The 22,660-nt window shown below is 43.1% G+C and overlaps 1 protein-coding gene across 3 annotated transcripts in view; it reads right to left on the reverse strand.

The window, feature by feature from the left end:
* The window catches only part of EPHA4 (EPH receptor A4), a 156,408-nt gene extending 139,555 nt beyond the window's left edge, over nucleotides 1–16,853 (reverse strand). Inside the window, exons 1-3 of one of the 3 annotated variants that reach the window (XM_020910759.2) lie at nucleotides 15,618–16,848; nucleotides 12,516–12,583; nucleotides 7,690–8,353 (exon numbers count right to left, since the gene is read on the reverse strand). In XM_020910759.2, the coding sequence (XP_020766418.1) occupies nucleotides 7,690–8,353; nucleotides 12,516–12,583; nucleotides 15,618–15,708 (823 nt within the window). In that variant the 5' untranslated portion in view covers nucleotides 15,709–16,848. Of the gene's footprint in view, nucleotides 1–7,689; nucleotides 8,354–12,515; nucleotides 12,584–15,617 lie in introns of all 3 variants that reach the window. The other 2 variants (XM_020910760.2, XM_070458698.1) reach the window with 2 other exon arrangements.
* Between the last annotated feature and the right edge of the window lie 5,807 nt (nucleotides 16,854–22,660).

A 22,660-nucleotide genomic window follows, 5' to 3' on the forward strand; every position in this document is an offset into this window, starting at 1 on the left:
TTGGCTGGAGTTTCCAAAGGAAGCTCTCTAGCCTTTGTGAAAGGGGGAAATGGGTGTGCTGTTTTGCATGAGGGCGCATACAGAATATGCAAACGAGGGATCTGCTGCCGGCAAAAAAGCAACCCTAGGCCGACAGCTGACGACCCGCATTCACCCAGAAAACGCTCTGGGTCTCCAAAGGGCGTCGTCAGCGGCACCAACCTGATTGTTTCCCCAGAAGCCCAAATAGACCCTGAATATTCATAAAATGTCCATTTAGTCATGGGACTATTAATTACCCTCCAGATCATGGGACCCAGTGGCCTCACCTGCTCCCACCCCCCACCGCAAATGGCCCAGAGGTACCAGCGGTAAGGGAGAAAGGTTTTATGCCCTCAGTGAAAAAGATACAGTCTCTCAGGGTCCCATGGGCCAGCTGAGGCTTTCCTTAATCATTCCTTCTCACAAGCACAGTAAAACTAAAGAGAGCACTGAGGCATGTTATTGGACGCAGATAAACCGTTTTTAAAAAGCTAAGAGCTACAAATTGCTGCCTGATTTTATAGAAACATATAAAGGGTAGAATAAATGTCATCATTCTAAGCTACCTAAATCTCCGAGATTCTGAAAGTTTCCAGAGCTTCCTGATCTGTTTTGATTCTAAAAGTGTCTGCAGACAACCCAGGTACACTTTCTGTACCTGCAGGAGAAACAAAAAGCTGACACTTTTTGTGCAGTGCTTCCGAAACTTTTGGGTCTCAGGACCCCTTTACACACTGTTTAAAAAGACTGAGGATGCCAAAGTGCTTTTGTGTATGTGAGTTAAAGCTACCAATACTTACCATTAGAAACTGAAACTCAGATGAGTTTATTGAAAAAGTACTGATAATTAAACCCATTACATGTCAACACAAATAACATATTTTAATGAAAAAAGGACAAAATTTTCTAAAACTAAATTAGGGACAAGAGTGACATTGTTAATGTCTGGCTGAATAGAGGACGGCTGGATTCTCATATTTGCTTCTCTTTAATTTGATGAGATATCACATAACAGATTGCCTCTGGAAAAACTCCATTCAGGAGAAAAGGGGAGGGCAAAGGCAAATAGCAGACTAAAGTTTCCTGTGGTCCCGCAGGCCACAGGAAAGGGTCTTGGGGGAACCCAACGGAACACAGTTTGAGGGCCACCGCAGTAAGCTGAGGAACAGAGACCCTGACCAGTAGAGACAAGACCGTCATTTCACACCACCCCCTACACTTGCATTTATCACCACTGCCCTCACCTCTCTGCGCAAAAAAACTGTTTCAAAACCTAAACCAGTTTCCACTGTTGGACAAACAATGAAAGCCTATAGTGTCACCATATTTCTATTGAACAACAACAAAAATAACTAACATTTTCCACTTCTGAGGAGCTTAACGATTCTAGGCACAGTGCCAGACCCTGTGTACATACGTGTGTGTGTCACAAGTCACTTCAGTCGTGTCTGACTTTTTGTGACCCCGTGGACTGTAGCCTGCCAGGCTCCTCTCTCCATAGGATTCTCCAGGCAAGGATATTGGAGTGGGTTGCCATGCCCTCGTCCTTATATGTGTGTCTCATACACAATAACATATCATTGTCACCAATTTGCAAATATAGACTTGAAGTTAGGGAGGTTACACTAGTGATTAGTGACCATGGTCACCCATCAAGTTAAGTAGCACATCTACAAACTAAACTCAGGTCTCAAACTCCAAAGGCAGATCTTAGCCATTTTGTACTAATAATTATGTTCGCGCATAGACTACAGAGAGTTTTGAACATCCAGGTGTAGAGATGGTTCATAAATATAATGAAAATAGCTAAGACCCAATTGAAGTAGGAATTATAAACAAGGAGTTCATTAAAAATACATGTCACATGCAAAGATTCTGATATATCGTGTTGACTCCATGGAATGTTACTCCACCAAATAAATGTTTAATATGAAACAGGCCACGATTCCTTCTGCATTTATTTATGCATTCATTCAATGAACATTTAATGAGACCCAACTATGCTCCTTAATTGTCAGCAGTGTTACTTGTCTGGTTGTCCTGGACTGAACTCCTTCCGTATATATGCTCATGGTTAGGAAGGTTTATTAAAATCATTTGTCCAAGAAAAAGCCAGAAAAATAACAAAGCAAGGTTAACCATTTAATTTTTTTTTAAGTATATGTATGATTTACAAGTTAAACTGTTGGTTTAAAATTATTACTAGAAAAAACTAAGATCCCCAAACTATCCATCAACAAAGAAAAAATTAAATAAAGTATGATATATTCACACTACAGAATATTAATTATCAATTATGAAGGATGGAGAAAAGTTATATTCTCTAATATGGAATGATGTCCAAGATAAATAGTCAAATATCATAAAAACAAGATGACAAGAAGATGATTCCCTTTCAATTATTTTTTAAAATACACAGGCATAGATATATTTGGGTTATCTACTAAATCATAAAGACTGATAAATCAGAAATAACCTGGAGTAAGAGTTTGAAGCATACAATTCTTTTGTAATGTTAAATTCATCAATTAAATGAAAAAAAAATGCCCCCCAAAATCTAAGTATTAAAATTCAATGATGTGAAAGTCAAACATATATCATGACCACCTCTGCTTTGCACAGTAGTAGCTGAAAAGCCATTTAATCGGTCTTTCTCCTAAAGACTCAAGTCTTAACAGAATAATTATGTCTTAATTCATTTTTGAAAAGTACAAGGAAGCTCAGTCAGATTAAAATAAGTCATCAAATCTTAAATACCGGATTCAAAAATCCCTAACTGAGATAATTCCTATGTGATACTTTAGTGAATCCAAAATAGACCATTGCCTGATTCACTCACAAAAGAAGCCTGGTCACATGTAGAAGGGAAAATAAAAAAGTATAACAGAAAAAGGACAATAATTAAACCCTGCTCTTCTCGGATATAAAGAATTGCGTCTTTCAGTGATCACAGCCATGCTTCAAAGTCAGAGATAAAAGCAACCGTGTGATTTAAGCAATTGATTCTTAAAGACATGATTCAAAGGTGGAAGAAAAATTTCAAAAGTGGAAAGAATATAACAGCATCTCTCTGAACTATATTTTAAACGCATCCTTTCTGGTACTTCTTTTTCCTAAGGTTCTTCTATAATATATTAGGAAAACAAAGTAGTCATTTTTTTAAACACAGACCTCTCTCTTTTTTCAGAGCATGAATATGAAATATTTCTATTTTATAGCCATCAAAGCACTTCCATCTTGTTTTTTCTCAAAAGAGCTTTAATAAGAAGCTTTTACTGATATGAAGGCATCATATATGTAATGATACATAATAGAGGTCCCTAAGTATATAGGACCCCAAACAATTTACAGCAAAATTATATATTTAAGCAAGGTTTGATTCCTACCCAGCTTAATTTTGTCACAGTTGTGATTATTTGTCCTTAAGTGACTCCATAAGAATGCTTTCTTTTTATTAGTATTATTTTTATACATGCTCTCTGAAAATGCTGCTTATTACTATTTCACAAAGAGTAAATCTGTGATTTCCCTTTCATTTTTCAGCTTTTTAATTAAGCAAAAAATAAGGTAATAGAGAATCATTTCATCTCTTCCTCCAGCTTAATATTTTTGAAGTAATAAAAATAACCCTGTAAAACATCTGGAACATTCCCTCATGGAGGGGCAGGGTTCGTACTAGGGGAGAGGGAGACACGTCTGAGGTGGATTTTTTTTTTTTCCCTTTCTCCGACTAACTAGAACAGTTACTTATCCTCGGCACCCCATCCCTAGGCAAGTTCAAACTACTGCTAATGCCAGCCAGACATTCTCCTGCAGGAGACAAATGAGTGGCTTCCACTCTTTTTTTGTCCTGCTGAGACTGAGTCAAATCATTTCAGAAAATGTTATTCTAGGGGAGGGTGAACTCGCAGCTGCTGCAGGGGGTAAGCCCGCCCTCGCCCTGCCACTCCTGACACTTTGGACCGGGCTCCTCGCCTTCCGCCTGCATTTGCATGTACTGCTCGGAGGTAAGAACTCCAAGAGGAAGTGTCCTTCTGTCTTCAAGGTCCCTGGAGGATTCTGGCAGATGATCAGGGTTAGATTCAAACAACAGTGTACCCCAGGCCCCCACCCGCCCTGGCCATTTTTGCCCAGGGATCTTTTGTCAAACATTTAAGATCTTAATCAATCTTCACTCTGACCTCCCAGACCCCAAGGAAGATGGATGAGGAAGTAGGTGACCTTTCACCTGTCCTTCTATTTGTCCTGCCACAGAAGACCCATTGAAAAGACAATTGGGGAGGGATCTGCTGCCAGAGTTCTGAAGACTTGCCCATTCTCTTTTATATCCTTTCTTAAGCTCCCTTTACACCCTGGTCTTTCTTGTTCCGCTCCCAAATCACTTTTCTTTCACTCAAAGGAAAAGTTCTCTTTCCTATAGCGGAGGGGAAAAAAAAAATAGACACTCTCCAAATATCATTTTCAAATGATCCTTACTCTTTGTTAGGGCAAAGGCAATGCTTCCTATCTTTGTCCTTGACTTCTAAGAGTGGCTCGAAGATGGACTTCCCTTTTACCATTTCAACCCAACACCCTTAAAAGTCAACAGCTATGACCTTGATAAGAGTGATAAAAGAAGCTAGTATTAACATCAGTTTAATGCTTTATGACCTAAACAGTGATTTTTTTTTTTACCAATTTTACATCACTGTATCCTCTAAGTCTCTAAGCTAAGTACAATTATTATCAACCCATTTTATAGATTAACAAACAGGCACAGAGGGTTTAAGAAACATGCTAAAGGTCGTGCAGTTAAGTGACCAAACTGAGACATATTTCCTTGTGAGGATGTTTTTCTGCTCTACCTAGATAATCATGATACCCCAGTAATGATGGTATATGCCTGTGTGCCTGTGTGTGAAGTCGCTTCACTCGTGTCCAACTTTTTGAGACCCCATGGACTGTCGCTCTCCAGGTTCCTCTGTCCATGGGATTCTCCAGGCAAGAACACTGGAGTGTGTTGCCATTTCCTTCTCCAGGGGAATTTTCCAACCCAGGCATTGAACCCGAGTCTCTTATGTATCCTGCATTGGCAGGCAGGTTCTTTACCACTAGCATCACCTGGGAAGCCAAATGGTGGCACAGATGGAAGCAACCACTTCTTATTACTCTTAAGATGTTTACAGACTTGAGTTATCTCTTTAAAAAAAATCTCACTCAAGTTTGGGATTTAAGAATTCTTGTGATTTAAGTTTTTTCTTCCTCCCTAAATTCATCAGAGATTCTTACCTGGTAGTGTTTAAAAACAACCAGTGCAAGGTTTTGTGCAAAAAGTGTCTTCTTGAAAGATTTAATCTTTCTACAAGTAGCAAAGAAAATACATGGGTAGCACAAGTGAGTGCAGATTCTCAACAATAGCTTAATCAAACTTCCACTTCCATTAAATATCTAGTCTTGTGTTTGGAACAGTTTGCTCAGAAATGGATTAAACCTAAACCATGCAGCCTCAACCTTTCTATGAATCACGTGATGATGAACTGTATTCCTAAGATTATTTCCATAAAGTCATCCACTACCATGTTCAATTGCCTTTACATTCACTCCCCCCTCCATCTTTTTCTCTTTTCCTTCTAATTCGGGTTGTAAAAATGTCAAGGAGTTTCACAGTGCAGCAATGTATGAGTTACTGGGCTGTGTGACAATTGGAAATCAATGACATTAGATACAGAGAGATGTACTAATGCAAGAAACATGAACTTCTGAGCAAAAAATGGAAGACAAAATGTTTTTTAAGAAACATATATGTAAGAATCTTGACATGTTAAGATGTGCAAGTCTTGTCTTACAAAAATAAAAAAGGAAGAACAATTTACTCTAAGATGCGAAGCAGTATTATTACCCTATTCATTTCATAGGGTACATTCATTTCATACCCTATTCTTCCCACTATGATGATTATAATTTAGGTGCCAACAATGCACTCATATTTTTCTAATATTAACACTGGAATATACTTCAGGGTATATTGGTACCTGTAGCAATATATTGGTATACAACATACCAATACTGGTATACAATATTGGTGGCTGTATCATTTGGTAAAGCTTACCTAGTAGTTGCTAAGCAAGAAATTAATCTTTGTTTAAAAAAAAAACCCTTGAAATTCAAACATGTAAATTTTCAACTTTACCTTTTGACTCAAGGTCAACAGAAAAGGTTGCCAGTCTTTATCCTATTTTATAGTTTCAATGCATTTAAAAGACATTCATTGTTAGCTACTTCTAGAAATAACTACAGCACATCAAGAAGAACACTTATGATCTCTGACAGGAGAAATATATAACTCTATGACACCTCTATAACTCTATGAAATATATAACTCTATAACTCTATGACACTCTAAATGCAACTTTCTTTAGGTTGTAACTGTTGATTTCCAATCGGTCAAGTGGATTGCTCTATAGTCAATCCCACCCTGTCATTAAAATGGTTGAAATGCCAGACAAATTGTTTGGCAGTCAGTTATTTTGGGCTCTTTAATCACCAAATCAGATGAACCAGGCGGTAGTGTAGTCTCCAGCACAATCACCCTGAGAAAAGACTAATCTGATCTGTTCCAGAGATGGGACCCAGAGTTACACACTTTAGTAGTAACCTTAATAAGACTGACGGCAGCAGACTACTGATAACCACTCAAGATAAACACCAAGCAAAATACAAGTCTTGAGATAACTGATTTTTGTAAGCCTTAATTCACACGTGGTATGAGCAATCCATATAAATATGGAATACTCCAATACTCCCAGCCTTTACTCAAAAACAAAGCTACTATAAGAAGTCTGCAAACCCTCCCCAAAAGGGGAAATAAGGGAAGAGGGAATTGCAGACAGGGTTAAATGAGAGGGAAAAAAGTCACCTTAGTAACATGATAAATAGTCATTAACGTGACCAAAACAAACAAACAAACAAACCTGGATTTCTTCAAAAACTCAATAATCAAAAGGGGTCACAATTTACTACTGCCTCTGACCACAGATCCAATAAGAAGACTCTTACTAGCTCTTTATCACCTCTTCAGGGAAATCAAGAGGTCTTTCATCAAGATTCAGTTCACTTGGAGACCCCATCAATGGGAGCTCAATGGAACAGAAGGCGCGTGAAACCCTGTCACTCCACTTTGCTGACCCAGGTCTACACTGCTCCACAAGGCCGGAAAAACTGGGCTTTCCTCACACAGTTCGATTTTAATCAGCAGGAGGAAATTGGAACAACAAACCCTAATTTGACATTGAAATGATTCACGGACATATCCACAGGAGGAGAGATGTTTACCGACAGGAGAACCAGGGTTTGAAAATGTGTGGATCCTCTTGAAGCAAGGATCAATCAGGACCCTTTCTTCAGCTTGTTCATTTACATTTCAGAGGGCCCATCAAGCCGGTTCACATCTAAGTGCCTGTTAGCAAATGCGTTTGGCCTTCTGCTGATTACAGCAGCATCATTTATTCTGTCAGTATTAGAATCGTCTTAGCTTTGCCACCTGGAGCTGCAGCACTTACTCATTAGACCCCTCTGTCCCACCACATCCCACCGGGGCTGCTAATTACTGGCTTCACTCCATTCAGCCTCATCTCTGATGGGATTACGTGCACTGAGCCCTAATGCAAAGTACAAGATGGCTCTCCTCACCTTGGCACTCTCCATTCCGCTCTTCATGCCCGGCATTGCATAGGCAGTTGCCAATGGGTACCAGCCATTCACCATCTGCCCCGCAGTACATTTTCGGCACATCCTTCTCTTCTGAGTTGTTGACACAGGAGCCTCGAACTTCCACCAGGGAAGAAGTATCAGCGCCTGTGACGGTGTCCGGAAACTGGGCCAGATTGCGAACGGTGAGCGGACACTTCTTGTAGAACACGCGGACCGATACCAAGGCGATGCAGGCCCCCACATCCTGAAAAGCCAGATAGAACCCCTTTTTGCTCAACGGCCCCACATCCCGGATCTCCGTGTTTAGCTTCATGATTCGGTCGCCAATGTCTACTTGGGTGAAGCTCTCGTCGGCTGCGATGGTGTCAATTTTGGCAAACTGGCTCTCTCGGATAAAACGCTCTTTGTCGTTGTCTGATTCATAGTAGTACAGGTTAAACGTCTCCTTGCAAGTGCCCATGACACCCGGAAGGCTGTTGCAGTCCCTCAAGGTGAACTTGATCTCGATGTACACCCTCTGAGCCCCTTCTCGGGTGATCCAATCAGTTCGTAGCCAGTTATTCTGGCTGGGCTCCATCACGTTGCAGACTTGGTAGGTTCGGATTGGTGTATTTTTTTCATCCATAATACTCACTTCCTCCCACTGCAAAGAGCCAAAGGAAATGCATCAATTGCAAACATTTCATCATACAGTGATTTATCAGTTCTGTTTCCCCCTCATAGGACAGTGATGATTTTTGTTTCAATAAGAAAGAAAATTACTCAGCACCAGTTCCTCATCAAGATGGTACTATATTGGGGAGCTATTTTCTTTTCATTGTTTCACTCTTTTGCCTAAAATTCCAGAGGTATTACTGGATTGATTGCTTCTGAGTTCTCAGGCAGTTCCTGGTGGTCTAACAACCTCAAATTCACCTATTACAACAGCTGCAGTTTCAAGTGGCAACAGTTCAAATTTACTCATAAATGAAAAACTAGGGATGTGTATTGTTCCAACAAGGAGCAGAGACCTGCAAATTAAGAGCAGGAAGAGCAGAGTTTGCCAAAGGAAGACAATTATCAGTTAATTAGTGGTGCTCCTGTCAGAACTTTGCTCTCTAATACCTAAAAAAAAAAGGCAGTCGATTTTGTTTTTTCTTTTCTTTTTGGCATTGTCATTACTTTTTAAAGGGGTAAAGAAAATCTCACAATTCTGGTTTTGGTAATCCTGGAAAGATAGAGAGTAAGCTTTATGGCTGGATTTCTCAAATACACTGTCATTTAAAATGGTAGGACACTTTTCAAGAGCATGTATTTAGTCCAAAAGTTTGTATACTGTTCTTATTTTTAAAACAAAGCCACATTAAGTAAACATGAATGTACATATGCATTGCTTCTAAATAGTCTGTGGATATTGAGAAAAAAAAAAATAGTAAGTGGTATTTATGATGGAAAGCCCAAGAAAATTAAACGATGGTAGGGTTTTCTTTCAATCTACTTTGTAACATAAAGATTCTCACAGTGGGATAATCTGAGTTCAGCAAAATTCACTGTGACTAGCATTCTAGTTTCATTTTCACTGTGCTTTTAAAACAATCCTAAAAGCAGCAAGATAATTTGGGGGCTCCTACCAGGCTAGTAGGCAGCTTCCAATTCTTCATTAACATCCACAGTAATGGCTTTATATAGAGCTGGTATAAATCAGCTTAAATATCTAACACATGAATATAATTAGAAGAAAAAAGATAGTTTAAAAAAATCATATTCTATAATAGCTCCACTTAAAGCTCCATTCAATCCAGTGAAGTACATAGAATCATAATGTATCTTTTAACAGGTTTCCCATCTGTGCATTGGAAAACTATTAATGGATGGAAATGTTACTACGTGAAGGGCCATAATATATAAAATTCTGCATCCCTTTCATCTGCCACCATTATGAAAGTTGGAACTGAGAGAGATAAGTGCCCTGTGTTGATTAAAATTTATTTTTATCCACTAAGCAATAAATCACCAGTAATTTACTTATTTGGGGAAATTCATGTAAATCCAAAAATAGATCCCAACCTTCAAAAAAACTTACTCAGCATGCTTGTCATCTCAGAACAAAGGAAATATGGAAAAACACATTTATCAATGTAAATGAAAGCACGTAGGGACATCTCACAGTTCATACAGATAATTCAGATCTAATTCAGATTTTCCAGCCAAACTTAATTGTCTAAACACATTGATCAATTCACCAGAACAATGACAAATCTTCCCTTAGTTTTGCATTTTACAATCAGTGTCAGAAACTCAATATTCTCCTTTAAATGAATACTGCTAAGAAATTAGGTTTTTGCTACAATGTTGCCATCAGGAGTCATCACTTTCCATTATTTTCATGTTCTGCTTAGCTGTTCTAATGGCAAAATGAAGCCATAACTCATTTTTGACCTGGTGGTATTGTCAAATAGGTTTCTTTTTAAAGATAACAGTAACAACAAACAAATGTATGTCATTATTGTTCAAAATTATAATTTCAAATTTCCAACCAAGGTGTGAACTGTTCTAAGGATAAGTAGAGATTTCAGAATAATCAAAAAAAAAAAAAAAACCTCAAACATGCTTTTACACTAAAGAAAGAACTTTTTAAAGCCAATCCATCTCCTACTTGGTAGATATCCAATTTATCCCTTCATTCTAAGTCTGAAAATGTCTTCTTTATTACAAAAGCTAGAAATTAATGAAACTTTATAATTTGGCACATAATTTTTCAAAGGCTACTATATATTTTAGAAGGACTAATTTTCTTACAGACAAGTTCATTTCTTACCTTTTATAATAATACTTAAAACATTACACATACATGGCATTTCAGGAAAGGGAAAGAGAACATTCTCTATTCAGAAGTCCACATTCTGCCCATAAAAAGTTCTGAGTTGTGTATAATCAGCTATGCACAGTATTTTCTTTTTAAGGGACATCAAGACAACCAAAAGAAGCTTTGTGTCTAGAAAAAGTGATCAGATGGTCTTTCAACAGTGCTCAGGAGCTAGGGTGTGGGGAAGGAGATGTCTGTGGCATATTAAATTGCAATAAAAGCTTTCCAGAAACAAGATAGACCATGAACTATACTCAAAAAGTGTGCTGCTCCTTGCTTTTAAATAGGTCACATGTACATTGAGTGTAACAGGTCAGGTCCAAAATCATGCTAGATATGTCCTCTCTTTAAACTTGGGAACAATCACTAAGAAAAATAAAGCTCATTATATTTTTTAATGCAAGTATTGATACCTTCATTCTCAGTTTTGCCAGCAGTTCTAACACTTTCAACCTACAGAGCAATACCGCTGGTGTAGCATGGGAAAGCCTCCTTGAATCACTGACCTTTCCAGGGTATAGGATTAACAGGAGTCTGACTCTCACAAGATAAAGCTGTACCTTTCTTCGCATTCAAAGGATGAGGGCAATTGCCTGCAATCAGTGGTGAATACAGCCTGTCTACACTGCCAGAGACCTGCCAATCACTCTCCCTCCCATTTAAAAAAAAAAATGGTTTTGAGGGCAGAGTAGAATTTTTCAGCTGAGACCAAACCAACTGCAGTCAAGTTCAGGCTGAAAAACAGGAAGGCAGGGCAATCTCCATTTTATTCCAAATGGATGACAAGACTGGCTTTGGAAAACACCAGCCTAAAATTCTCCTTTTCATGTCTGCTTTCTTGTCTTGTTTGTGACACCTATCTTCATAAGTTTCTATAAATCTTTGTTTTTTTTCAATCCTTTATTGTTTATTCAATGGCCAGATGTGAAGTGCCACGCTGTGTGCCGGCATTACAATTTTTGCCTGATAAGGACTCCTAATCTTTCACCCCCCATTGCTTTTAATCAAATGACTGAGTCATAGACTGTCAAGCATGTAAAGGTAGGATGATATGCTTAATTTTTAAAACATTTGAGAGTCATTTCAATTTGGCAGAAGCCAGAGTTACACGTTGTACTGATTTCTTTCCAAAGCTGATCCATTCTGACCTGTTATTAAGGTGTTGGGGACAGGGGGATAGGGTAGGTGAATGTGGCTATCAACCTAATTCTATTCTCAGAATCTTCTGATACAGGCAGTGATGGCAAATTCAAGAAGAAATGAACAGTGATGTACTCTGTCCTACTTTAAGAATCCAGTCTCCCTGAACCCCAAAGATCCAAGATTCCAAATACTTTAACTGTCACCAACAATGCACAGACATGGGGCTTTTTTTGTTCTTTCTGCACAGACGTTGCCCCTGGTGTGACACCTATGCAGGTTCATAAGGCTTTCTCTCAGCGTGCAAGTGAACAGCAGCTGATTTAAGGTCCTCATAGCAAGTTACAGAGCCCCCCACTGCTCACACACAGAACTAAACCTGCTTCTGGTACAATTGGAAATGTTTTCTCTCTGGTATCTTCATTTATTCATTTTCCTCATCTGGAACAGAACAATTGCTCTGAAATTAACCCTGTCAGGATTTCATGGCTATCACAGGAATAGGCATAAATTCTAATTTGGTCCCCAGATCATATTTCTTGTCGGTGTTTTAGTTTTAAATGGGCATCTAAGGCGATGCCTCCACCAGTCTCCTAGTTTTGAAACCCCTTTCTGCCCTTTTGGATTCCAGTTCTGCCATGACAGAGCTATCCAAAGGGAGTATAGGATTTCTCCAACAAAGCGTAATTCACTTCATAGGCCATGCTGGAAATCTGACCCCCTGGCCACAATCAACAAGAATCAAGCCATTAGGACTCTCAGAAAGTTGCTAATCACTCTTTTTCACCCTGTGGATCAGAGAGCAATTCGAAAAACTTACCCCTCCTTCCAGAGGGCTGGCTATCCACCCAAGTTCTCCCTGAACAGATCTGGAATCCAATAAGGTAACTGCAAAAAAAAAAAAAAAAAGAAAAGAAAAGAAAACCAAAGAAAATAGATTAATTTCCAATTGCAAAAAGCCAATAGTACAAAAAACCATTTGCTTGAGCGTTTCCATATGTGCCGAGGGTGTGCATATCCAGCTCTGATCAAAACCTAAACTCGGTCTCACTTATGTAAATAATCATTACTCACTTGATCTTCTCCCCTCTTTAAATCTGCAGGTTCTTATTTATTTAACTTGCTTAGCATTTAAAATTCCATCCTGGGAGTCAGTTGATTCATTTTCTAAAAAGGATGAATAGAGAATCTCAAGTACAATTCAAAAAATAAATATATCTATGTAAGGCAGTTACACTCCAGAGCAAAATCTGCATTCATCTCTGTCTGGTATCTACTAGAGTTATTTGTTTTTGCAAGTTTCAGATGACCGCATAACTCATCATCATGGTGACAGAGCCACAAGTGAATTCTCTCAGAAAGTACTCAAAGGGTCATGAAAAGGCTCTCTCTCTTACCATTTTTTTTTCCCCTCCACCACCAAATAAATAGGCTCTGGATGTGGTATCCGCTGTTTTTTCAAATATCAAAGTTTAAGAAGGGAGGGATGGCAGACGTGTGGACTTAGGATGCAAATATACTTTAAGTATTCACTTTCCCAGGTCTTTTTGAGGACAATCGGAGACTACTCCTTTGGTCAGGAGGAAATCACTGGTTTAAATTTGAGATATGGAGGAGGGCTGCTGAAAACATTTACTGTGCTTGTACTACACCTATGAGCAAGCATCCAAGCTTAGGACGACTGGGAGGTCGGCTACACAGCCGTCGCACCCCGCCCAAGCTGAAACTGTCCTAGGCACGGAGGGCAATGAAAAGGACGCCATGAATTCCTGAACTCTCCACATTCTCTCTCCCACCGAGAGCTGCAGGCCTGGGGTCGAAAGGCCCATCTCAAAGAAACCACTGGGTTATTAATTTGATCAGCGAAGCTAGCTCTTTGGTCTGGGGGAGGGCTGGGAATGCGAACCCTTCATTCTTGCTCCAGCGCACCCCAACTCTGTCTTGCCCCCCGGCTCCTGAATTCTGCCCACCTCCCCATTCATTTCACCCCGAAGTCAAAGTAGTTAAACCGAGCCTCTTTCTCCTGATTTCCCCGAGAAGTCTGAATTCCTAGGGTCTCTTAAATTATTTTAAAATGTAGAGTTTCCCTGGGTTGCTCCAGCCGGAGCTGCGCCCCCCTCCTTTCTCCCCTCTGGGTCCCTAGAGAAAAGCCCGCTACATCCATTTGGATTTATGTAAGGTGGATTAGGGACACAAAGGGAACAATAAGACCCAATTTACAAAAAAAGAGAGGGAGTAGAAAGGGAGGGTAAAAGGGAGAAAAGAAAACGTGATGGGAATAAAAAGCAACAAAATGAATTAATTTTTAAGGGGGAGGAGGGGTCTGCGAGGGGGTGACCCCCCCCCCCTTTCGACAGCAGCCTACAGCTCCATCAGCGCCCTTTTTGTCTAGGGTTCCCAAGTTTTCCTTCCAAAAGAAAAAGCAAGAGGGGGAAAAAAAATCTCTGCGTTTGGTGCAGAAGGTCTTGAGGGACGTCCCAACAGGAGTGCGAAGTAGTCAGGAGAACGCGGCATCCAGGATTCGGCTCAGAGGAATGACTCTGGGGACCAAGGGGGCAGGAGCGACCGAGACGGCCCTTCTGAAGGAGGGAGGAGACCCGGAGGGTGAGGAGCGCCCCTTTCTTCCCAAGCCGAGCCGTGTCTGCCGGCAGGTGTGTGAATCTCTGGGAGCCTCCGTCTGGCGAGCTCTGGGTACCGGCTGCCCAGCTAAAGCTAAGTTGGTTTTTGGCTCCCTCCTTCGGAATAGGGAAAATGATAGATCGTACGGGAATGGATGGACGGATCCTGGAGAGACAGACTGACGGATGGACGGATGGACTGATGGGTGGATGCGGGAGGGTGGGGAGGTGGAGGAGTAGACGAGACGGATGCGCGCAGGCTCGAGTGCGAGCATCACCAGAACACACGCGCGCCCAATCGGGGCACTCGAGCACAGGCACACAATTGTCCGCGTCCACGCGGTCACCCGCGCACCCACATCCACGCATATGCGCCCGCGCGCAAACACACACGCGCACGCAACTCGCCTTTCTCTGAGATCATTGGAAACTAAATGATCAACCCCCACCTGCACGACACAGGCACACACACAGCCATCCCAGCACGTCCAAACCGACGCGCGGAAAACTGAGCACCGCACGGAACCAGTCGGTCCCTCGCGTTCCCTCCAAACTAACAGTTTGGAGGCCAAAAGCTAAAACTCGAGTACATTCAACTTGCCAGCGGGTTCCCCAGGTCTAGGGGTGACATAAGTAGCTTGGGGCCCCCTAGGCCGACAATCACACCCCCAGGGCGCGGGGCCCCACTGGGAGAAAGGTGTTTAACGCCGGGTGCTAGAAATCAGGTCACCGGCGCCTGGCGAGCGGCGCCACGACCGCTGTGCGGCGGAGGCTCGGGAGCCGGGTCCCAGGAAGCGCAGGGCTTGGGAAACTTTGCAGAAACCAGAGCTCGCAAGGCTTTCGCAAGAACCCGAGAACACCACGATACCCTCAAGGAGCTCTAGGCTTCCGTTCCCCCTCGACCTGAGCGGAGTTGGGAAGTGGTAGAAGGAATAGGTCCACACATTTTATTTATTTATTTATTTATTTATTTATTTTTTAATCTTGGCGTTGTCTCCTGTGCGTCCCCTCGGGGCGCATCCACGGGCTGCCCTCGCCTGTGGATGCCGATAAACTTCGTCCTTTCGCTACAAACTTGGGCAACCCCTTCACACGCACGGGTCACCGCCCCGCAGCAGGCTGCCCGGCCACTCCCCGCAGTCCCTTCGCTGTTCCCCCTCGCTCCAGCTCCCTTCTCCGGAGTCAGGGCGCACCGCTCGCTCCGGGGTCCCCCCGCACCCTCCGGCCTCGCACTCCCGGGGACCATTCAACCGCCGATCGTCGCTTCTCTGTCCCAAACCGCAGAAAGGTCGCCCCGCTCTTACCTTCATTCGCGGGATACACCCTGGAACCGGTGACAGCGTCGCAAATCCCAAAGAGAAACGAAAAAAGGACGAAATAAAAAATCCCAGCCATGGTTCGCTGATGCCAACGCTGCTCCTGCCGCTTCTATCCCAGTGGAATAAATGCTTAACTTAGGAGTGCAGCAGACTGAAGACATTGCCAAGGGGGTGGGCCCGGCCCGTGACGTGCGCCCGCCAGTCCGGGGCTCTCGGCCAATGGTAGCGCAGACGGCGCTTCCTGGCCCCGCCCCCGAAGAGCAGAGCCCGTCCCGGAGCCCCGCCCCCTCTGGGCTCGGCGGGGCGTTCAGTCTCCCCGCGATTGAGGGGGTGAGTTTTGCCGCGTCCCTACCCCGCTGGAGGGAGGCAGCGGGGTCCCCTGGTCACCCCTCAGGGTTCCAGCCCCTGAGCGGCGGAAGAAGCTGAGAGACTCTGAATTGGTGGGGGGCAAGTCTGAAGAAAGGTTGGGCACCCCATGTTCCTCCTCGGGTGGTTTTAGATGAAGGAAAACGCTTTTGTTGCCATAAAAAAAAAAGTATCAAGTTGACCTGCATCTCTGCTGTTGCTCTTTTCTGAGGGTTGAAGTGTTCGCGTCCCGCGCGCCCCGACTAGGACTGCACAAGGCACTCCTGTGCGCCGCCGCCGCCGCCGCTCTGCTACCTTGCCCCGTTTCGTGTCTTTGTGGCGCATCTCCATAAGAAATGCTCTTTGGGGAGAGTTTGGGGACTGGATTATTCTTTTACCCAGGCTCCTAGTTGCCTGGAAAGCTGGACCTAATCAGTCCCCAACGTCGAGTGCAGCGCTCGGCCAGAAGCAGGGCTCTGTCCCTGTCTCCGGGGGCTGAACGAAAGACTTTGTAGCAACGGAGAAGTCCCCTGGGGAACCATCTCCGCACTCAGCCGTGGGGGCTCCCCATCCCCAGCCCCGGCTCCGGACAGGACTTCCCACCCCGGCAAGACGCCGGGAGGTGGCCTTTACTGCTGGGAATCAACAGTGTGCTTCCCGGTGGGGAGTCCCTGGAGCCGGGCCTAGCAAGTCCGGGGCGCAGGGGGTTGAAGCGAAGAGCTGATGAGGGAGTGCGGGGACCAGTGGTAGCGCAGACGGGCCGCCCACCCGAGCTCAGGAGCTGCCCAGAGCGGCGGTTGCGGCTCTGCGCTCGGGGTCGCTTCCCCTGCGCTGGTCCGGACCCCTCTCGCCGCCGCCAGGAAGACGGTGTGGGCGACAGGACCCGCAGAAATCCGCGCAACCGCCCCTGCTGGAGTGCTCGAGTATCCCTGTGGCCCTTCTAGGGGAGCCGGCAGCACTGGGCCCAGGTTTGTCCCCCGATGCCCCGGCCGCGGGCTCAGCAAACCGAGCGCTGCCCAAAGACCATAAGGCAGCAGGCGGCCTGGGGCCCGGTCCCCGACGCTACTCTCCGGACGTTTGAAGACGCCCCGATTCCTGACGACGTCTCCCCTCTTCCTTCCTCCCAAATTGCCCCTCCTCTGACTCCGCGTGGGGTGAGGTCGGGTTTTCCTCCCGAGCCTGGGTCCCAGCGGGAGGGTGACCGCCGGGAGGTGGAAGCGCCTTTCCCCTCTCTAGTGGCGGCTGATCGTGAACCAACCGCGCCACCTGCCGGCTATGATAGGAAATGCGCGGCACCCCCCCCACCCCCCACCCCCCGTCCCCGGAAGGGCAAGCGGACAAAGAGCACCGCGTAGCCCGCCGAGAGTAGGTTTGTCGGTGGGCTATCTTTTCACCCACCCTCCCCTGCCCCGAGCCCCCAGGCCACACTTGTGGAGCTGTGGCTGGAGGCCGTGGAGAAGACCCGGGAATCCTGTCGCACTTCTCGCCAGCTGGATGGCAGAAGACGAAATCAGAAAGCGTTTCAAGGAGAAACTTGTAGTCAGTATCCCAGGGGTAACCTGAATAGCTGCTATCCCTGAAAAATCCTAGATAAAGCGGGAAGGGTGTAGGGCAAGGTGCAGGAGAGAGGAGATCTCGTCCACGGTTTCAGGTCGTCGGCTTCCGGAGCACATCGTGTCTCCCCCACTCGTGCAAATTTAGACCCCGGATAATAAGATGGGCAACTTTTACTTGAGCGCTGCTGGGCGAGGCGCTGGGCAGTCGCTGTGTGAGTTTGGTGGCTTGGAGGGACAGCTTGTGGAGCTGCAGACGTTCTGATTTCTCCATGAAAGACCTGCTGAAATGTCACAGTCTGAGGAAGTGGATTTCAGTCATTGTAGCCACTGATTTTACACAAGTAAAAGGGGGCAAAGAAATGCACACTTGGAATATACGTGTGTGTGTGTGTGTGTGTGTGTGTGTATAAATTATTTAACAACTATACGAAGTCCTTTCAAGGAATGCATTTCTAGGTTCTTTCATGCCCTGAGTTTCTAGGAAAAGGAGATGAATATTGATCCCTGTCATTCTATACACAGATGCAGCAGATAAAAGGAGCAATCTGAATTCTTTTTAAAACGTTTTTGAAACAATAGTTGCTAGTTGCCTCTCTGCAAGATTTGATTTTTGCATGTATGGGTAGTTGAAATGGGAAATTGACTGCCTGCCTTCTTAAAAACAGTAACATTTCTAAGACTTAAACCAACCCTTCCCCCCTACCCTATATGCACGCTGAATTTTAAAATCTTTCTAGCTCCAGCTGCCTGAAAGCAAGGCTTCATTTGCTAGAGGACATTCAGTGACTTCGGTCCCCTTTTTTCTTCCCATTTCCCTTTTCAAGACCCAAAGCAGCCCAATAATCTGGAAACCCAAGAGACAGGAAATGCTAACTCAGAAAAACTGAACTATAACTTTCTCTTTAAAACATTTCTGGGCTGAAGATCAGAAATGAGCTGTTGCATACTGAAGTATTTAGGATAAAAGTATATGATAACTTGGCTTTCTCTAGAAACATTCCAATAAAAAAATGGAAAAGAAAGAAAAAGTATAAGGGAATAAATAGATAAAACAGTGTTGAAAATGTTGGTGTATTTTCAAGTGCTGAATAACGGGACTCGTGAAGTCATTACACCATCCTTTCTACGCTTGTGTTTATTCAGAGCTTCCTATTAAAAAGTTGTAGTAGAATTTTTTTTTTTTAATAAAGGAAAAAGAAATGTTAGTCACTCAGTTGTGTCTGACTCTTTGCAACCCCATGGACTACAGTAGCCCACCAGGCTCCTCTGTCCATGGAATTCTCCAGACAAGAATACTGAAGTGGGTAGCCATTCCCTTCTCCAGGAGATCTTCCAAATTCCTCTATCTATTATGACAACCTAGAGGAAAATTGTCCTAATCTAATAGACATGATTCCTCCTTAAAAAAAACAGGGCAACAACAACAACAAAAAATAATAGTGGTCTTAGTCGATCAATGGACCAAATAGTATTGGTCCATCCACCTTCTATGCAACCCCCTACTTTATTAGAAAACACCTTGGAGTTTTCAGACATTTGAGAGTACTTATAACAAATCAATCACTCAATGGAGTCACACGCATACAATAGAATACTACATGAAAAACACCTAAAATCACCTGCTTTTAATATAAATTGGCTTGCCTTGAGTAAAACTAGCCTCCTAACTGCTGTAAGAAGTTGAGAATATTTTGAATCCAATAAGAAATGTCTTATAAACTTAATGAAAATAATAATTCAATAATTTGAATTTTTGATAAAATTTTTCTTTTTTTTTCATTGCCTACCATAAAAATTTGAGTTACAAAGTACACTTTAAATGCTTATTTGAATGAAGGTTGAATTTCAAAAGTATCTTTAATGTGTAAAGACATTTTAAAATAACACCAAGTCTCTTAGAATTTCTATCTTTAAGTGGAGGGCCAGTTCTACCAAAGTAACCAGACCTTTGGACAAATGAGCAACAAGAAAGAAAATGTGTGGAAGGCTAGAGAAAAGGTCAGAATGAGAATAGAAATCTACTCTGCCTTTTACTAGATGCTCTGTAGTTACGTGATGCTTCTAAAAATCGAAAAAAATTTTGTAGAGCAGATTGTATGGTATTCAGCTTGTGGTCAGTAGCTGTTATTACTTTCAAATAATATCTCATTAGTAAGGATCACTATTTATTAAATGAGCAATCATTTGTTCCGCTTGAACCTTCTCTTCCACGAGGAAATCAAGCTCTGTGATTTACCTTTTGCTCTCCATGAGGGGAGGAGGCTTTATTTCACCAACTCCTGGAGTAGGTATGGAAATAAATTCTAAGCGTTTCCTTTTCTTTCACTGTTGATTTATTACAGCTCACACTTAACTGCTATGCTTAGTCACTCAGTTGTGTCCAACTCTTTGAAACCCCATGGACTGTAACCTGCAAGCCTCCTCTGTCCCTGGGGATTCTCCAGAATACTGGAGTGGGTTGCCATCCCCTCCTCCAGGGGACCTTCCCAACTCAGGGATCGAACCCAGGTCTTCCGCATTGCGGGAGAGATTCTTCACTATCTGAGCCACCAGCAAAGCCCATGAATACTGGAGTGGGTAGCTTATCCCTTCTCCAGAGCATCTTCCCAACCCAGGAATCAAAGTGGGGTCTCCTACATTACAGTTAGATTCTTTACTAGCTGAGCTACCAGGGAAGCCCCTTAACTCTTATATCCCTACATGATTCAACAGGATTTGGATCTAGGGATTGTAGCTGTCTTCAGAGGTAATATTTCAAAAATAATTAAATGAAACAAGGTGGTGTAAGGAATCAAAAATGCTACCACCAAGTCAAGAAGTTGGTGATACTAAATAATCTAAGTTCTAATGAAATATCCACTTATGTCAGAAAAAAATGCTCCCAACCTCACTATCACCTGAAATATAGTGTCCTGAAACACCAGTTGATGGGCTTCCTAAAGCTCCCAGGAAACTGCTGGAGATTTCATCTTTAGATGTCAAGGCTTTGATACTACTTCTTATGCAAATAAGAAGCAGGACACTTGTTAGCCCTTGACACCCGAGGGGGAAAATGAGCCACAGAGCTGAGGGCTTGACTGTTCAGAAGGGTGAGATACTAAGATACAGGAAAAGACCTTCAGAATGACTGAGGCAGAAAAAAGACAAGAAAGATAGGATGGGGGGAATATTACTCAGCCAATAAAAGAATGAAATAATGCCATTTGCAGCAACATAAATGGACCTAGAAATTGTCATACTGACTGAAATAAGTCAGACAGAGAAGGAGAAATATGACACCCTTTAGGTGCAGAATCTACAGAGAAATGATACAAATGAACTTATTTACAAGACAGAAACAGACTCACAGATTTGGAGAAGAACTTATGGTTGCCGGGGGAATGATAGGGAGAAGTGACAGGGAGTCTGACATTGACATGTACACACTGCTGTATTTAAAATGGGAAACAAACAAGGTTCTGCTATACAGTACAGTGAGCTCCACCCAATGTTATGTGGCAACCTGGATGGGAGGGAAGTTTGGGAGAGAATGGATACAGGTGTATGTATAGCTGAGTCCCTTTGCTGTCCACCTGAAACTATCTCAACATTATTAAATGGCTGTACGCCAATACAAAATAAAAAGTTCAAAAGAGAGAGAAAGGATGGGAGTTTCAAGTTCAGTTCAGTTCAGCTGCTCAGTCGTGTCCAACTCTTTGTGACCCCATGAATCGCAGCATGCCAGGCCTCCCTGTCCATCACCAACTCCCAGAGTCCACCCAAACCCATGTCCATTGAGTCGGTGACACCATCCAACCATCTCATTCTCTGTTGTCCCCTTCTCCTCCCGCCCTCAATCTTTCCCAGCATCAGGGGCTTTTCAAATGAGTCAACTCTTCGCATCAGGTGGCCAAAATATTGGAGTTTCAGCTTCAGCATCCGTCCTTCCAATGAACACCCAGGACTGATCTCCTTTAGGATGGACTGGTTGGATCTCCTTGCAGTCCAAGGGACTCTCAAGAGTCTTCTCCAACACCATAGTTCAAAAGCATCAATTCCTCAGTACTCAGCTCTCTTTATAGTCCAACTCTCACATCCATACACAACCAACACTGGAAAAACCATAGCCTAGACTAGACAGAACTTTGTTGACAAAGTAATGTCTCTGCTTTTTAATATGCTGTCTAGGTTGGTCATAACTTTCCTTCCAAGGAGTAAGCGTCTAAATTTCATGGCTGCAATCACCATCTGCAGTGATTCTGGAGCCCAGAAAAATAAAGTCAGCCACTGTTTCCACTGTCTCCCCATCTATTTGCCATGAAGTGATGGGACCAGATGCTATGATCTTAGTTTCTGAATGTCGAATTTTAAGCCAAGTTTTTCACTCTCCTCTCGCTTTCATCAAGAGACTCTTTAGTTCTTCACTTTCTGCCATAAGAGTGGTGTTACCTGTATTTCTGAGGTTATTGATATGTCTCCCAGCAATCTTGATTTCAGGTTGTGCTTCATCCAGCCCAGCGTTTCTCATGATGTACTCTGCATATAAGTTAAATAAGCAGGGTGACAGTATACAGCCTTGACGTACTCCTTGTCCTATTTGGAACCAGTCTGTTGTTCCATGTCCAGTTCTAACTGTTGCGTTCTGACCTGCATACAGGTTTCTCAAGAGGCTAGTCAAGAGGTCTGGTATTCCCATCTCTTTCAGAATTTTCCATAGTTTATGGTGATCCACACAGTCAGAGGCTTTGGCATAGTCAATAAAGCAGAAATAGAAGTTTTTTTGGAACTCTCTCACTTTTTCGATTATCCTTCAGATGTTGGCAATTTGATCTCTGGTTCCTCTGTCTTTTCTAAAACCAGCTGGAACGTTCATCTGAAAGTTCATGGTTCCCATAATGCTGAAGCCTGACTTGGAGAATTTTAAGCATTACTTTACTAGTGTGTGAGATGAGTGCAATTGTGCAGTAGTTTGAGCATTCTTTGGCATTGCCTTTCTTTGGGACTGAAATGAAAACTAACCTTTTCCAGTCCTGTGGCCACTGCTGAGTTTTTCCAAATTTGCTGACATATTGAGTGCAGCACTTTCACAGCAGCATCTTTCAGGATTTGAAAGAACTCAACTGGAATTCCATCACCTCCACTAGCTTT

This window comes from Odocoileus virginianus, chromosome 30, assembly GCF_023699985.2.
Source record: "Odocoileus virginianus isolate 20LAN1187 ecotype Illinois chromosome 30, Ovbor_1.2, whole genome shotgun sequence".
NCBI classification, from domain to species: domain Eukaryota; kingdom Metazoa; phylum Chordata; class Mammalia; order Artiodactyla; family Cervidae; genus Odocoileus; species Odocoileus virginianus.